The sequence below is a fragment of the Oxyura jamaicensis genome, chromosome 3, assembly GCF_011077185.1.
Source record: "Oxyura jamaicensis isolate SHBP4307 breed ruddy duck chromosome 3, BPBGC_Ojam_1.0, whole genome shotgun sequence".
Lineage (NCBI taxonomy): Eukaryota > Metazoa > Chordata > Aves > Anseriformes > Anatidae > Oxyura > Oxyura jamaicensis.
In genome coordinates this window covers 93,203,223-93,221,839 of record NC_048895.1, presented here as the reverse complement: position 1 = coordinate 93,221,839, position 18,617 = coordinate 93,203,223, and the positions used below count along the sequence as shown (strand labels likewise).

Genomic DNA, 18,617 nt, shown 5'->3' with positions numbered 1-18,617 from the left:
TAGGATAGGATAGGATAGGATAGGATAGGATAGGATAGGATAGGATAGGATAGGATAGGATAGGATAGGACGCAAGTCAAACTTGAAGAGCAGTGTTCATGTCATGCTTAAGAAACCTCAGCTCACTCATGTTGTCTACATACATGGACCTAGAGTCATTCTTGATAAGTTAAGCGTTCTGGCCTCCATATGCAGTTCAGGAAGGGCACATTTCACCCACTTAGTAACGTCCCGTTCCAAACCTGTCAAGATGTCTATACACTGCAGAGCATCTGAAATGGCAATTGAACTGGGCTTCTGAATTGTTGCTTCCATGTGGATGTCTAAAGGCATTCCAGATGTCTAAATTCCCACTGCAGTTGAACAAACTTTATTTAATACAGTTGATGAAGATAAAAAATGATTCAGTTCATCCTGTAGCTGACTTCTAGTGGCTGACAGTCTCTATTTCCAGGCTTATATAGCCAGAGACTGAATGCCATTCTAGAAGGAATAGATCTCTTGCAAATTTTACTACAGATATCCTGGTCCCATAAGGATGTCCCATATACTCTAGGTGTAGAGTGGCACTAGGCACCTGTTTAGGCAGCTGAGTCCTGTCCCAGATCTCCACCAGCTGTCACAGGAACTTCAGCTGCAGTAGTCACCAACATATGTCTTAATTCAGGTGTCTTAATTTCAAGCAGACATCTACCTCAAATAACTATACATCATCTAATGAATTATCAAGAAAACTTGGAGAAACTTCTTTTGAACTCCTACAAGAGCTCAGCAGGCAATGTATTCTCTTTCTCACTGTAAATTAGGTTTTCACCCTTCTTTGCTGATGTGGTTCCTAACCTAACCTGCTGCTGCATTTCATCTCTGCCTCTTAACTCTTCCTCACTGAAAATTCAGAATACAGTCAAATACATAGAAGAGAGGAAGTAACATTACTCCTTGTAACAGATATTTCAATTCAAAATATTCTCAGCAACTGAGATGTATATAAATACCCAAAGGAAGATGAAGATCTTTCCAGCAGTGCCTAATGACAGGATGAGAAGCAATGCACATAAACTTAACTGTCACATCTGAACATCACAAAAAACTTTTTTACTGTGACAGTGACCAAGCAATAGCACAGGTTGCCCAGAGAGGTTGCAGAGTCTCCCACCTTGGAGATCTCCAAAAGCTGGACACAGTCCTCAGCACCCCGCTCTGGGTGGCCCTGCTTGAGTAGGGGGGTTGGACCAGATAACCTCCAGAGGTTCCTTCCAACCTCAACCACGCTCTAATTCTGTGAGACCTCACACACCACCAATCTTCCAGGTATATGAAATGAAGCATGTAGCATACAGATATTTAAGCATCATCAGTCCAAATGAGGATTCTAATTCCTGTTTCTGAGCATCTCTTTGGAGCAACTGGCATGGTTTCTATTCTTCTGTTCAAGTTACTCATTAGAAGCAACTCAACTGAACTCTTGCCTCTTGTTTTGAAGTTAACTCCTCTGTAAACATACCATTCTCACTGATCCAGACCTTGACCTATATGGACTAACTTTCCAGCTTTATCTTGGACTTCTGTCATCACTATTGACCTGCGGAGTGGTCACTGGGCTGTATGGCTGACCCTGATTACCATCACTAGACCTAATCCTGACCCTCACTCACTGGCTTGCACTCACAGCTGAAACTTGGGACTTCGCTCATCACCACAAACTTGCCCAATGATCTGGACTCCTGGTTGAACCTAGTTACCATCTTGGGGTCTGCCCTGACCATCTCACCTATCTACTGTGGGGCTAGGTCCCTATCTGGTTGGTGACCCCACTGCCTTGCCAGCACAATGGCCACCCTCGCTCCCCCTCCTTACAGTCAGACTGACAAAATCTTCTCATTCCAGAATTCACTGCAATATCTGAACCATCCAGTTCAGATATGAACCATTTGAGCACTTCTTTACTGCAAGTGATCACATGCTGGTTGCAGAATGTGACCTGTTTCTTCCTCTCTTTGCCCCTTTCTATCAATTGCACCTCCAGAGAAAGGTTAGCAAGCGTTCATGGCTGTCACTACAAGTAGAAGCTCTACTTATGGAGGTCATATGCTCCGTATTAGGACAGCAGCAGTTGTGAGCTATTCCTTAAAAGTGGTGTTTGTGCATTAACTCTCCCTGAGCCTGCTGCATCATCACCTTACCCATTGGAGACAGCTATCAGATGCTATGGGAGTCATCCCAAAGGATGACTAAGCAACAAATGGCTCTACGTAAAAGCAGAGGCCTCTTACATGAAAAATACAGCAAACTTCCAACAGTAAAAGAGCTCCATATGACACACAAAAACAACTACACTCATAGAAGAGAAAACTGAGGCACAATTCTCAGTTGTGTTAAAGAACTTGCTGCTAGGAGAATCACAAGAGTATTAATAAGAGTGCAAGCCGATTTCCCAGCATGCTAGCTCTTACCAAAATGTAACAGGAGATCTCCTGTATTAGCAGATCAAATAAATAAGCAACTCCTTTTTGTATGAAAGGACATTTCTTTCAGGCCAAATACAAAATAGCATATTTTCCAAAAGAGCTACAGTGTTAATAAATCAAGATAATCTCTGTTTGCAGGAGTCAAACAGAGGGAATAAGAGAAGGAATTCCTCACCTCACAGACTATTTGTGCTAGACTAGAAAAGGTCAACTCTCACATACTTGTGTGAAACACCTGCTGAATATTATTTTCTATTTGGAGTTGCCCTTTTGCTTTCACTGGATATGTTCAGGTGCTAAGAGATGCAAACTAAACCTGCAGCTGCCTCCAACAAATACTTTGCCTACTAATTCAAGTGAACTTGAATTGAATTATGAATACACAAATGAAAACCCTGACTCCTTCTTGTTTGATTGAAAGTCTTGTCATACATTCGAATATTGTTTGGCAGTGTATACTTACACATTTATTGTAAAAATGTAAGAATAAGTTCTAATTTATTAATGCATTTTTTAATACATAAAAGGTGGAAAGTTCCTTTCTGTCATATTCTTCATACTACATCAAAGATTAAACTGAAATTCTTTCTTAGGCTATTTCTCATTTTTCCCTCTTGTGAGGAAGTGCCAAGTTCAGAAGTAATAAACAGGCTTAAAGTCACCTCATTGTTTTTCTGTTATATTGTGCATTTGGAATGTATTCTGAAACTACTGTTAGTTAAAAAATTGCATGGGCTACCACACTGACCTCGCAACAATATTATCCTCTATTTTGTTATGACCATCTCAGTTTCTTCATACACTGGATTTTCTTCTCAATCTCTCCATTATTTGAAGCAAACATGGAATGTAATTGTATTTCTTCCAAATTTGAAGAGATACACTGAACTACTACATCGGGCACATATTTTTTTGCAGTAGTAGTACATAAAACAATGAATTGCTAAAATTATTTGGCTTCAGTTCTTATGAAGTCCTCACTTTAAAACTTTCCATATATTGCTTCCAACCCCCAAAACCATGCAAAGGCAGGTACAGTGAAATGACAGAATACAATTTAACTGGTGGTTATGTCTCAGGTACATAGTAATGGGTGTGCTGAACAGAAGACTAATACAAGCTACATTTCCTAACTTATGTAATGGTAAAGAGCAAAACCTATTAAGATCACCTATTCAAAATGTATACATTTATGAAGAAGCATACTTAAATATGATTATTACCTAAAATGCAACTGCTAGTATTACTTCAAATATAATAAATAAATATTTAGTGGAAATATAGGCATATAAACATTCTAGAGCTATTACCAATTTATGCATTTTACTGTTTCAGAATCTTACTTTTTTCACACATTTTGATTTCTGAAGGAATTTAAAGAAAGCCAGTGAAAGTATACTGGAAAATATGTATTAAAATGATTGTGATGTAAAGACAGTTACAGACCCCTGGAAGCCTTTCCCCTTGGTAAGAGAAGGTAAGAATGTGAACACTTGAACTGCATAAAGCTACTTATTTTAAATTGTGATTAAATCATGACAGTCCTTGCTACATTATTGCTATTGTTCCAAGGATGGCCATCGACAACATGTCAGCAGGGGGGCACGCAAGTGTTTCTGGTGTTCATGGCTTAAAGTTTGCTGAATGCAAGCTTCAGTGGATTATAAAATTCCACAGGCAGATGCAGCCTACTGAAGCTGCTGCTTTAACACTCCTGCAAATATGAAATTTCAGGAACTGTGTAGTCTGTGTCTAGCATATGCAGCAGCTAGTTCTAAGAGCAACTGCAAAACACATCCCATTCCCTGTTATGATGCTGAATCACAGAATTTGGCTCAGTTTGGAAGGGACCTTAAAGATTACCTAATTCCAAGCCCCCTGCCATGGGCAGGGATGCCACTCTAGATGCCACTAGATCAGGTTGCTCAGGGCCACATCCAACCCGATCTGGAACGCCTCCAGGGATGGGGCATCCACAATGTTGGATGCTATGAAAAAAAAAAGTAGTAGCATTACAGGACAGATACTCAGGAGGATAAAAATCAAGCCCAAAAACTGTTCAAAGACTTTGAAATCCCTTCACTAATACTCATGATGAATGTATGTAACATAAAATTATTCATACCATGACACAACAAAAACAATTAGACTGTGTCTGTCAAGTAACAGTCTCCCAGATGAGTTATCAGGGAATTATCACAGACAACTTGGATTGCCATTTTCTTAAAAAAAAATAAAAAATAAATTGTCGCTGTTTTCTACAAATGGAGAGATGTGTTATCACAGAGGTTTGAATATGTGTCAATCACAGCTAACAGTTCATGCAACCTAAAAGTAGACAGACATGCTGTAGTCAGATGCCTAGCTTCATATAACTTGCAAACTAATGATGAAGGGAGTGTTTTACTAGAGTCAGGTGGTAGCAGAGGCATAGACAACAACAGGTAAACTTGCATTACAATGGTACTAGATGGTACTATAGGCCTCTGCTGTTAGTAAGATCCCAACATTGCTGGTCACTTCAGCAAAAAATTAAAAATGTATTTTCAGGGCTTGGTGTATACATTACCTTTTCCTATTTCCCTAAATGCTTCCCTTGGCTAACAAGCAGCATTTCTCCATTAACCAAGTTGATTTGCAGCCAACTCACTTTCATCCATATCCCTATCTTGGTCAAAGTCTGGAAAAGCTATTATACTTTGCCATCTGGGTTGGATGAAAAGGATACAGAGAACGGAGATCAACAGCACACTGATGACACTGGAGCCAAAACCTCCCACACTTTCCTTTACTATTATTTATGGTAATAGTATTATGGTGTGTATGGTGTTTTACAGGCAAGACTGAAGACAGAATTCTAGAAGGCAGAAAGAGTGGTGTTTTTCCACACACATTGAAAAAGCAGAGGCATGATCATTCTTACAAGACCAACATGTGAAAGTAATTTGCCCTTATAATGCTTTGGGATATCAATGGAGAAAAAATGAGTACGGTGACAAGCCAGCCCATCCACCCTATTAGATATGCTCTTTGAATGCCTTATTGTCAATAAAAGTGAATTATACATAGATCCTTAAGAACTCAAGTAAAAAGTTGGAAACAAACCAACTATCCTCAATTATTATTGTCATCAAAATCACCTTCTGTGTCCAAAGCCAATGCCTAAAAGATCAAGGAAATTTTTAATTCAAGTACAGCTGGCCCACCACTACTTTTTCTGTAGCTCTCTCCCCAAAAGGCACTGATAAAAATGACAGTAGTTTAATGGTTATTTATTTAGCCATGGTTGGTAACTCGTACTTCAGGAGAATTTGAAATTTATAAAGCTCTTTAGAAAAATAACATCTGTTATGTGTTATCTGTAAAGTGTTACCATAATAATTTCCCAATAGTAGGAAGGAAATTATAGTATCTTGAATGCTACACCAATCTGAATGTTATAAAAATGTTCCATTTTTGCAACAGAATCAGTAAAATGTAAGCATTTACGCATATCTTAAAAATATCGACTTCTGCCCATTTAACTGGTAACAGTTAAAGGTACTGAAAATTTTCCTTATTTAAAATTCAGAAAAAGACAGAGACACTCCCTTACTTTTAAATAAGCATTTTAATATTTTATCAATTTTATAAGCTTATTTAAAAGTACACATAGTATAATGGTATGTCACAGTAAAAATAGGCATATTTGAGGCTTCCTCTGAACTTGTTAAATTTCTGCTTTGTTTCCTGAAATAATAATGCAGTAGGATTTTAAGATTTTAACATGTTCTAAATCATGCAAACCTGAAAATAGTGGAGCAGAAAAGGCAGAAGAGACTGGACTGGTACAGCAGAAACTATGACAGAGAAAAACAGAATGGGATCATGTACCTTCAGACTATTTTGAAGGAATAATTATTGTCATAGCTGTAAAATTGATAATAAGACCAGTAGGTTAGTGTTAAATAAGTGTAAACATTTTAAAAATATATTGTGTCATCATTAGCTGTGCTTTCTTTTTACTATGACACATAATCTTGACCAAAGGATTGTTCTAAACTCTGATAATAAGATAATAATAATTAGGGTAAAAATGGCAAACCAGCAGTACCACTCACTAAGCCCAAAACGTCCGACCTGACTTCCAGCTACAACTACAGAGGGCATGGGTCTCCCCTAAATCCTGTTCGGTATCTGCCAAACCTCTGAGCTATCTCAGTTAGCCCAAGGCATCTCAAACAGCACTAGACAACTATGCTTAGGCAACTGAATAAAAAAAAAAAAATGGTAGGGAGACTTGAGACAATTCTCAGTCACCAGTAGATTCCTCTCCATGTAGCCAACAGCCAGCTGGCTTAGTAGCTAAACTTTCCATCTTCATACCACTCAGGCAAAAGGGTCAAGCAGCCTGCCTATCCTCTCTCTTATCTTTCCCAATAAATTCTTAATGTAAGCTGTTTTGCTTTATATGAAGCCAACATATAGTTCAACTCCAATTATGTTTTCAAGCTTTTAAAAATTCAGCTGTGATCAGCTTTGGATTCAGTTAAATCTTTCTCTTAATCCTAGTGTTCCACATGATATACCTTCATCACTTAGCATGCTCCCCCATTTCTCACATACTAACACCTCTACTTAATCTCATCTTAACTACTTGCATTAAAAGTAAACCCTAAAGCCACATACAGTTCCTTTCCAGATGCTGCTGTTGAATTATTTCCCTATGGGTTTCACCTAACATTCCACCAATGTCCTCTGGCGCTTCAGTCCACCTCTCATGCATTCAGAGCCTTTAAACTTTTTTTTTTTTTTCCAAGAAACTCATAAACTAACACCTTTATTCCCATACAAAACAGCTAACATCTGTGGACAAAAAAAAAAAAAAAAAAAAAAGCCAGAGAAGAAATGTCTACCCAGCACAGCTTTTCACCAATACAACATTTAGCAATTTTTGCTTGTAATAAATCATAAATCTTTTTTTTTTTTTTTTTTTGTCTTAAGATCTGTTGAGGAGCACTCTTTTAAGTATATTTAATGGAAATAATAAATTCAAATGAAACATAACAATAAGAGTAAATTTCATTCATTTACACTAAACTACAAAATAAATCTGTTTAACAAGGGTATTATCTTTAATAAGAAATAGTATTAGCTACTGCAGTATCAGTTTTCTGACTCCTCTGGAGTGAGAGATTGATTAAAAGATCAGAAAGTCAGAAAAATAAAGTCCGCCTCTGATTCATAATCTCATATTTAATAAACTCTTTGTTCATTGCAACTTACATCCCTACCAACCCATTAGAAAATTTAAAAAAACATTTATCTCAACTCCACTACTTAGTTTTCAAGTTTGCACACCACTTTGATATTTCTGCCCCAGGAGGTCTATACAAGTGTAAACCACTAATACAGCAGCCATAAAATATTTCTCTTTTGCTGAAAAGCTAAAATGCTGCATTAGCTTTACTGGTATTTAGCACAGTTTGAAAGCCTGATTTTGATCATGGAGCTACAGGTTTCATATTACATGCTCTTATCTCAAAAATTCCAAATCAGCCAATAAAGCAAGAGTTCAATATCCTGCTGAGTTCTTCCATGTGATAGAAGATAGATGGCTTAGATAGCCAAAGGGAACCTTCCCCTATAAATTTGTGTCTGGCAGCTTTTCTTTCTCATTCTTAAAAATAGTATCTTTCTGTTCCAGTATTTTCTGAAGATCAGTTAGTTGATGAGCCTTACTTTTCACAAATAATTGAGTGCGTGTTCCTTGATTGTGCAGTGAGTGCATAAAGGTCCACATATGCATGGTGATATGTCCTGGCACACGTTGTGGTACACATTCCCCAGCAAGTTCACAATACCACACACCATCTTTAATACACATTTTCTTTTTCATACTTCATACTTTTTAAATATACATGTGGGGAAAAAGAAGAATGTTAAAGAAAATAGTTCATCTTTGTTAAATGAATGAGGGAGCTAAACAATAGAAGAGAATTCAACACAGCCTGAAGTATTAAATAACTACTTCCCTGAAGTTCCCCACTGTTTCTTTTAACATAACTCCTTCCACATTTGACACACATCAAAGGATATCAATAACCTTCAATTCCTAAAATTTCAGAGAATCATCACCTTGGTTAAATACCTCAAATATTTATGCTGTGAAAGTGCAGAGGGTGACAAAAACTTATTTCAGCTTTATCTCTGGACACTACCTCCACTGCACCAGTTTATCACTCCATGATATTCACATGGAAACTGCAATTCAAGCACACACTTTCATAAACAAGTCAATCTTTCATTCCAGACGCTGCAACCTTCTTCCTCTGAAACAACAAAAAAGCATTAAAACTGAGAGCAAGTAAATATAACTACATTCCACCTTTAAGCCAACTCTAAGGGAGAAAAACCAATTTGTTGATCCAAGCCACCAAAGAGACTACTGTTATTACTATTTATTAGTCACCTCATCAAACATTTCAAAGATTGTTAGGAACAGTGAATAGAAAAGCTTTAGAAAAGCTTCTATGACAAACTGGTAGTTCTTATAAGTAGTCTGATAAGGCAGCTTGTGAGATTTTATTACCCAAACTAGAGTAACTATGAAATGGGAAGAGCCACAACTTGTAAATGAAAGTGTTACTAAGATTAAAACCTGAGCTAACTATAACATTCCCATTTATTTCAGTAGGAGTTAAATTTGAATCTACTTGAGCTTAGGCAAGTCACTTAGACTCATCCTCAGCCAAGGCAAGTAGAAAATGAATTAAGAGGAATGATCTCAAGTCGTATGAATTTTAGAATGATGACTTGACACATGGGGTGTCTGAAATTAATCTCTCTCCTTGAGCTGGCAAGTGAGGAAATGAACATCGCTGTGCCCATATGTAGTCTTTGAAGGAGGTGGAGGTGGGACAAGTCAAAAACTGGATCTCACCAAAAAACAGATGTTGGGGCTGAGTAGAAATTTCCTGTGTATTTTTTTTAATTCCCAAATTTGCAGAGCAAGATCTGTAAAATCCTTTACAACATTTCCAGCTGCATTATGAAGTTCTAAACCCGCATAATAATCCCCATACAGCATAAATCTCTATCAACTAAAAGGTTTCTCTTATCTTTCCGCTATTCATGATCCAATGGCACAAAGAAAAATAAAAGTCAGTGACCCTGCTTGGGTCAAACCTACCCTTTATTACCATCCTTTTAATGTCTAACATCCTGTTTGGCACCTTTAGCAAACTGAATACTTAGCCTTTTCAGATTTTCCACTCTTTACCCACCAATATTCTTCATACCACAGCATGAAGAATATCTGGCTGAAAAAAAAAATCAAGATGAGTCTGCCGACTCTGTCTTCTAAAGGAGAAATTCCTCTTGACTTCAAAGGAAATTTTGGAAAGAATTCAGCACTGAACTCTCGCTACTCCTGTTAAATTCAGTGGGAATGTGTTGTGTTTGTTATTTACTACCTTCAGTGTCAGCATGTATCAGATACTACTTACCATCTCAAAAGTCTTCAACGAATGATATAGCATTCTGATATGTACTTTATAGTTGATAATTTAACTCTAAACTGTTCTCTATTTTTAGTAATCATTTTTACTTTATTCTTGTATTTATATTTATTGCTTGAATAGCATTGTATGCTTTGTTATCAACATTAAGCAAGTAAATTAGGTTTGGGAATGCATGGGAAACTGCAACAAAACAAAAAAGTCTCACTCTTGGGATGTATTACTCAAGAAAAAGATCTATCTCCTGAGTTCTGTATTGACAAGGTCTCTATATGTACAGGAATCTGCAGAGCTGGAAATCTGGAATTTCAAAGTCTTTATTGATCAGTTATTTAAAGTACATGAAAGACAATGATAAGTCAGAATATCTTGGAAATTCTATATGAAAACACAGAGGTAAGAACGGTGGGTAAAAGCACAAAGAGAGAGAACAAAAAAGAATGCAAGATATTTGCCTCTTGCAATTAATATGCCTTCTCTATACCGAATTCTTTAAGTATCTGCAAAAGATGTCATCCTTCTAAAAAATCAGGCAACAAGAATTCTGCAATATAAAAGTCAGGATCTCTAGTTTGTTTTGTTTGTGTTTTTTTGCACTTGAAAATATACTTCCAATGCAATTTTCAACATATAGAAACAAACTGAAAGTAAATTACGATGTATTTATTGTATACTGTATTTGTCATAATGTTTGCAATATCATTGACAGAAAAAAAATGTAATTCTTAAAATAAATAAGCTACATAAAAAAATAAAATAACCTAAGTGGTTATTTAAGAAAAACCTGCAAATGTGAATTTGTTCCTGGAATACATAATTGCATGGTGATAAAAAGAACACAAAATGTAGTATGTTTCACATCAGTCAGTTGGAGGTGTAGCTTAAAGATTTAAATAAAACAGACATGCCTTTTATGCAGGTAGCATAACACCAGACACCTCATTTTTTATGCTGTAATTTCAATCAAGAATCAACTGTTGAACACAAAAAATAGTAAAGACAAATACACATAAGCTCGTTGAATGGCCTGTGGTTTTCATCATGTTATTCTTGAATTACTTTAAAAGTAAATTTGAGAGGTTACTATCATACGGTTAAAAACATGATTGTGTATTGCAAAATCCAAACTACCACATTAGATCTGCAAAGGTAAGACAATTCCATCTACCTCTTGATCCAACAGTGTGAGGCAGTGAGGAGATGAGAGAATGTTCCATCCCTGGAGGTGTTCAAGGCTAGGCTGGATGAGGCTTTGAGCAACCTGGTGGGAGGTGTCCCTGACCATGGCAGGGGGGTTGGAACTGGGTGACCTTTAAGGTCCCTTCCAACCCAAGCCATTCTATGATTCTATTATCTGAATCATAGAATCAGTGTGTTTTAGGTCTGGATCATTAAAAATAATTTAGTAATTAAAAATACTTTTGACCTAGCCACTGAAACAGAAGACAGGTATCTAATTTAGAGGACCCCAGCTTTTGTCCATTGTTATACATATTTATATATGTTTGGTGCAAAGAGTTTATGTTCCTCTATAGTTACAAAACTGACAGTAATGTACACTGTGCTTTCCAGTGATAACATACTGAACAATTAATAATTCTGTGTATTGCATCCCATTGCCTAAATCTGTGACAAAAATCCTACGGGATCGCATAGTCCACATCAGCAACATTTAGATAGATCTATGCACATAGATCTAGAGTCACAACCACATCCAGCAGAGTAACAGACCAGAGTTTTATTTTTCACTTATTTTTGCTTTGAATTTAGTAGATATAGGCAGCTCTCACCAATGCAGATAAATCCTAGTATACTCCTAATATACCACACCTTTCAGTTCACCTAGCCAGTGGCACATTAAAACGCAACTGTCCCATAGAAAGATGCCTATTACTTAGCTATGTTTAGCCATTACCCTCTTGCAGAGTAGAGTAGGATGCACTGATTCAAAGTGACAGAAGATGAATATTCACACTGAAGTTGAAATTCTGACCTTAACTAATCCTATTTTTCCAAAATACTGTAAGCCATGTTTTGTAATAAAAAAAAAAAAAAATGGACTTGTAATTGCTTCTATTTCAAAAATCATTTAAATATTTATTCCTATAGTCCTTGTTATATAAGCTTTAAACTCTCTTGGGAATCCACTCACTTTTGCTACTATGGACGTCACAACATTGCTGTCGTGGCTGCGATGTGTAAACCACACAGCTGTCCACACATTAACTTTACGGGCAGCATATGTGTGTAAGTATGACTTGGATGACCTAAAAGAGGACTGTTTTCCAGTATATGTGAATAATTTTGTATAAATTGCAGTAGCACTGTATTAGAGACAGACTACAGAGAGGGTGGTCGGGCACTGGAACAGGCTCCCCCGGGTAGTGGCACGTCACTGAGCCTGAACAAGAAGCATTTGGACAACACTCTCAGACACATGGTCTGATTTTTTGGGTGGTCCTCTGGGACCACCCCAAGGAGTTGGACTTGATGATTCTTGTGGGTCCCTTCCAACTCAGATATTCTATCACTCTATGTAACCCTATTTCTATGCCTACATTATAAAGGTCCTTCACCCTGTTACTTTGGTAAGAAAGTTATTACAGTATGCCCCTACTTGATTCTTTAGCTTTTAAGGGTTTCTTAAGAATTTTGACTCTGTATTTAATATGCAGGCAAAGTATGCATTTGTGTGTGTGGCAGCACATTCTTCTGTTTTAAGCAGCTCTGCCCTCTTGTCTCTCTGCCCGCCCATCCCCTAGGTGTTAACAGTAGACATCAAACAAACCAAAGTAATTTAGCATTGCATCTCCATTCCCCTGACCATTCAATTGATGCAAAACCTAAGGCGCTCCAGCTGGAAGTCAGTTTCTTCATCATGACTAACCAAAATTGAACAAGCCTCAGAAACAGTCTTCTGCAATGGCATTAACATTTCCCTGTTTGATTGGAAATACCTTATCTGACATATCCTAGGATTTCGTTTATTTTTTTAACAGCCGTATTGCATTGGCAGCACACAGTCCTTCCATGATGTGTTAGTATTCCATACTTCTTCTCTTCTTCTGTCACTTCTAATTGATAATCTCATGGTTTATAGTTAAAAGCAGAAGTTTGGGTTATTAGTCTCAAAATATCTAAACATTTTGTAGTCCTGAATTTCATCCCAGTCTTTTACACCACTTCTTCAGCCATCCAGTTCTTCCCTGCTGTGTCCTTATGCTGTGTCCTCAGCATATTCCCAATGCATTAAAATTCCATTTTAACCTATATGAAAATAAAACATTACATCTGTAGGATGAAACCAACATTGGTTGCTCTCAGAGCATTTCTCCTTCTTGCCAGAAGGCTTCCACTAAGGTAGAGGGCAACCAGCAGCAGCAGATGAACAGCCACCAGCCTTCCTCCCCACTGCTCAGCCCAAGCTTTTTGTACAAAAGAGAACACAAAGCACATTACAAATTCCATTCAAGCGCCACAAGTCACTGCCAGTAACAATCTTGATCACTGTGGAAATATCCATAATACTGCAACAAAATCCACTGCCACCTCATTTATAAGTAGATCCTTGATCATTTTTGCAATTCTGATATAAATCCATGTGTTTAACAAACTCTCATGTAGCAGAGTATTCCTGAAGTTGCTTAAAAGCGTTCTCAACAGTGTTAGCAGCTATCACTGCTCTTAGTAAAACTTACCTATTAACAAAACATTTACACCGTAACACTAAGAAAATGAATCAAAACTATGATTCTCTTGTATTAAATGTATGATAGCATTTTTTTTCTGAAGAAAAGAAGATTAAGAAATGAAGAACATGGAATAATGTAAAGCAACAAGAATGTGCTGTCCCATTGACTAAATCAAGTGTGTGATAGTTTATCCACGCAATATGGAATATTTTAAATATACGTGAAATGGATGATAGCAAATTCCATTAACAGAATTCTACTTACTGTCTATCTAACCTTTAGCCCAATTACCTTTTTCTTTTCACTTCTCCTTTTCAATAACTTTGCTCTCAAAGAAGCCTTATGTTTTAAATTGAAATACAGTTGTAAAAATACTACAAAGTTACCACCTGAATGAAACAGAAAAATTAAAGGGAAAACAAAGACTAAGATATCCCACTACTCACCCTAGGACTTACTACTTCACCTCAGATACTGCTCCAGGTAATTTAAAAGACCTTTACAAATTAGTCATAAGACTATATAACCAAATTTATACATATTTTTTACTTTGTGCTTAAAGAAAAAATCCTGGAAAACTCCTGAAAATTTTAAACATAAAAAGACAACTCTGTATTTTCATCTGACATGAAAGCACTAACTTTTTCCTTGGAAACTGTTCTTACATCTTCTCCTATTTTATTTCTTGGTGTACCCACATAACTGTGATTGCAAATCTGTCTCACATACACCGAACAAAATTTTTAAAAGCATACTTTTTATAGATGTCAATTCATCTACTGTAGTTTCTACATCACATAAAGAACATCTTTTTTCTTGAACAGGATTACTACAGAATGCACTCAAACATGAGGAAAACTTTTACACATTGTTTCAGCATCCATGTGAGAAAAAATGGAAATTTGAACAAATTCATGTAAGGTAAAGAAAATTACTAAATTTATCTAATAAAAATCAAAGGAAGATGATAAAGAAGCAAATGTTTGAACATTAATAGTGACCAACTTGTCAGGGGGCTCAGTAGACCATGCACGTTGCAGTCACATCAACGTGCTCAGGGAGGATGAGGAGCTAATTCTCACGTTTGCTACCACTCACTTGAAGAAGACATTTTTCTGTATCTTCAGAGGAAGAAAAATGGTGATGAGAATGAAAGAAAACAGTCTCTAAACAGCACTGTAGAAATGAAACAGAATTTACAGGCATGCATTAAAATAAAGAAATAAACCATTTTTTCTTGATCTATGATCTTCTGGGAAGATACTAATGCTTGTTTTTTACTTCAAACCCTTAATTTTTTACAGAAGTCCTAAACTGTTCATGTGTTTTGTCTGACAGTGGGCAGAGACTGACGCAATGAAGTAGCAAATCAGGATATTTTGAAGGAACTTTTTCAAAATGTTCTCATCTTTTGAAAGAAAATGATGCACCAAAATGTAGCAAGGGCACATAAAGAGGATTGTGCTTTGTTTCATGCCAAATACAAATATATATATATATATATATATTTCATCCTGTTTTGTTGTTAGAAGAAAACATTTTTCCACTTATACAGAAACAGTTGGAAGGATTATGTTTAAAGTTTTCCCCAAAATTCACTGCTGGATAGACACTATACTCATGGAAGTGTAATAGCTGGAAGTTGTATGGAGCTTACCTACATGAAGTTCTGTGCTCACAACAGTATTTTTATGGCTTGGCAAAGCTTCTAGCTACATCTCCCATAAGCATTCGTTTGGGTATTCCACATGAGCAACTTTGAGATATCAACCCCAGATCATCTCAAGCAAAATTATAATTGCTAGCTTTCATGTCACTGGGAACACTGTATTTTGCATGATCTTCCCACCTCTGAAGTTATGTTGCTACCTAGTATTTTCATGTCAGTTCCAGATGGACAAAAATTGAAGATGTGCTCTTGGTATATCTGAAGCATGTGGAAAACAGAAAAAGATGCAATGAACAACAAATGCATTTTACATGACTTTTAAAGCAACTTTGTTCTAGGTCTGGCTTGTGCTTTTTATTGTTTGGATTAGTTACTGATTACTGGGGTTAGGCTTGGAATGAATGATCAGGCACAATATGCTTTATCTATACGTGGGTTGCTATAGCAAAGACAATGTCATGTTCAAAATTTCCTACATTGAATATTTTGTAATGACATCTTCCCTCAACATCTTTCTAGATTTATCCAGCCTCTTCCACTACAGGTAGCTTTCTCCTTCCTTCATTTCTTCCCTTCCAAAGCTATGAGCTATGAGCAGAGTCATGCCCTATGGCGTTTGTTTGGCCACCTGCCTAGGTGTTTCCTCATCCCTTGTCCTTTTCCACCCCCCAATACCTCCACCACTCCCCACACCTACTCAGAGGCGATGTAGGATAGCAAGCCCCTACCTCTGCTCTCCCCTCCACAAGCCCACCACTACCAGGAGCTCAGCAGGCCACGGGAGGGTAAAATTGTTCCGGAGGCATTGGTGGCTCTGGCTCCACACCCTTCTGGCAGCAGCCCTGCAGACCCCAAGGTCAGTGCAGGAGGGCAGGAGGTGGTCCAGCATAGTGGCCCCCCTTCACTATGGGACACACTTTAGAGGCCCAGGGGTGCTGGCAGCAGCGCGGAGGCTCTGCAGGATGCTCAACTTGACTCGAGCTTCAGAAACACGAGCTCAGGGCAGCAGTGACCATGGCGCTGCTCGCAGACATTTTGGTCACCTTACAATGTCACAGCTGCTCCGCTTGTCCCACAGGGGGTTATAACGGGGGGCAGAGAGGACATACACACGAGTGGCTTTCAGTTTAACGCCTCCTCACCTCTATCCCCGGCTCCCCCAGCGAGCGACGGCGACCCCCGCCCGGCCGGGCACTGCGGCCGCTCCCCTGCCTCCCCCTGGCGGCCGCCGCGCCTCCCCCGGCCGCCCCCCTCCCACCCCTTCACCCACCGCCAGGCTCGGGGAGGTACCTGCCCGGGCTGCGGCGGGGGGATCGGCTCCCCGATCCACGGCTGCTCCTTGAGGAGGTGCTGGTAGCTGAGGCAGTGCTTCAGCGCCGACGGCACCGTGCCCATGGCGGAGCGGCCGGCCGCAAGGTCAACCGCAGCCGGCTGCGGCGCGGCCCCGAGCAGCGGCGCCTGCGAATGGCGGAGGGCGGGAGCCCGCACCCCCGCCGCGCCCCCAGCCGCGGCCGCTGCGGCAACCGCCGCCTCTGCCGGCCGCCAGCCACCACCCTCGGCCTCTCCTCACCTGAGGAGCTCGGCCGGCGCCGCGGCTGCCCGGCGTTGCTGGGAGGGAACCGCTGAGGAGACCTGGGGACCCCGCGGGGGGAGGCTGCGGGGAGCAAGTGTGGGGGCACCCGCTCCCCCCTGGGAGTGCGTACAGCCTGAGGAAATGGAGCCCAGCCTGGGCTCTGCCTGCTTTCTACAGGGCCAAGGGAAGGGACAGGGCTGCTGGGAGGGATCGTGGGGCTGTGCAAGGCGTTTGGGACAAAACCTGGCCCGTTCGGGATAAAACCTGGCCCTCTCGGGATAAAACCTGGCTAATCGGTCGGTCGCGGGGCAGCGGGTCTTTGTCAAGGCTTTCTGTGAATGTCCATGCTTGTGGTGGTTTGGGTGGCAGAAACTAGGAGCAAACGCAATAGTGTTCACGTTTTAACATGCATCAGAAGCAGCAGGTTGTATATTGTCATCTTCGGCACTCAGTGTGTCAGCCAACTTTCCAGGATACTCTCAAGTGAAACAACATATGCACTGGAAATTGTTTCTGGATTGATTCCTTTTCTGGGGTATCAGTGAGTTATTGATTTCACTAAACCTTTCCCTTTGTCATTTTCTGCAAGATTACCAGATTTACAGTCAAGTCTGTGTTTCCATCCTTTGCTGATAGGCACAGTGCACTTGAAGCACTGCCTTTTTTGCTGTATTGTATTTCGAGCTTGCTCTTCTGCACATCAAAACCCTTCCCTGTTTCTGTTACCTTTGTAAACCAAACCTGGAGAGCATTTGAAGGGCTGGAAAATTTTTGTCCTTCAAGCATCATCATAGCTCTAAAGAAATGAAATATTTAACATACAGTTTTTAAATGTATTTTGAAATGGCACTAGTAGGCATCTCTAGTGTAATTTCAAATCTGACCACAGGAAAGTGACGAGGTGTTTCTCTGCTGACTGAGATCTGAGGTAGCTACTCTCTTTTCACTCTTCTTCTGGAAAAAAATACTGTCTCCAGAATTCTTACATTTTAACAATTCCACTAGTTACCCATTACATGATGACTCTGGGTCTTGTTACCTGTAAAGCTGGCGATAAAATATACCATAAAATATGGCCATAAAATCAACCCTTTTTCTTTTGTGTCCCTGTGACAGACAGTTGATTTATGGTGTGGTACATGTAAATAGGAAAACATTGCATCTATGGAAATATTTTTTTTTCATTGTCTATACATTTCTTGGCAAATTGGAAATAGAATGAAAAGTGCAGTCATGTGAGGAAGTTGGAGTACATTTGTGCTTCCTACCTACCTGACCCTGCCTCTTCTCAAGATATTCCAGTACTGAAATTGAACTTCATACTCCCTTTAATCATCTTTCTCACAAATGTCTCTGAAATTAGCTTTGTGATAAGACTCATTGTAAGCAAGTCATACTTAGCCAACAAACTGCTACCTTCTCCAAATTAAATCCCTCTCATATCCCTGCTCCTTTGTCTGTCCCTGCTGGTATTAGCATAACCAAACATATTGCAAGATTTGAATGTTGTTTTTGTAGGACTTAAGCCTTCAATGTGCTCTGCCATGCTAAGTCCCCTGTCAACATTTTCTGACACAAATCTGCTTTACGACCTAGATTGCCACCAAGTACGCTGAAAAGGATCATCTTGAGCTGAAATCCTAGTGTTGTTGGGCGAAGAAGGAAAATACAATAATGATACATTAAAAGGTTATACCAAATATATTTTTTTTCTAT

At 39.0% G+C, this 18,617-nt stretch overlaps 1 protein-coding gene across 18 annotated transcripts in view; it reads right to left on the bottom strand.

The window, feature by feature from the left end:
- HMGCLL1 (3-hydroxymethyl-3-methylglutaryl-CoA lyase like 1) overlaps window positions 1-16,881 on the bottom strand; it is a 79,808-nt gene extending 62,927 nt beyond the window's left edge. For 6 of the 18 annotated variants that reach the window (XR_004749263.1, XR_004749264.1, XR_004749265.1 and 3 more), the window contains exon 1: window positions 16,619-16,876. Coding sequence is in view for 4 of the 18 variants with exons in the window: in XM_035321088.1 (XP_035176979.1) it covers window positions 16,619-16,723 (105 nt within the window). In the remaining 14 variants the exon portion in view is untranslated. Of the gene's footprint in view, window positions 1-16,618 lie in introns of all 18 variants that reach the window. The other 12 variants (XR_004749257.1, XR_004749258.1, XR_004749254.1 and 9 more) reach the window with 7 other exon arrangements.
- Between the last annotated feature and the right edge of the window lie 1,736 nt (window positions 16,882-18,617).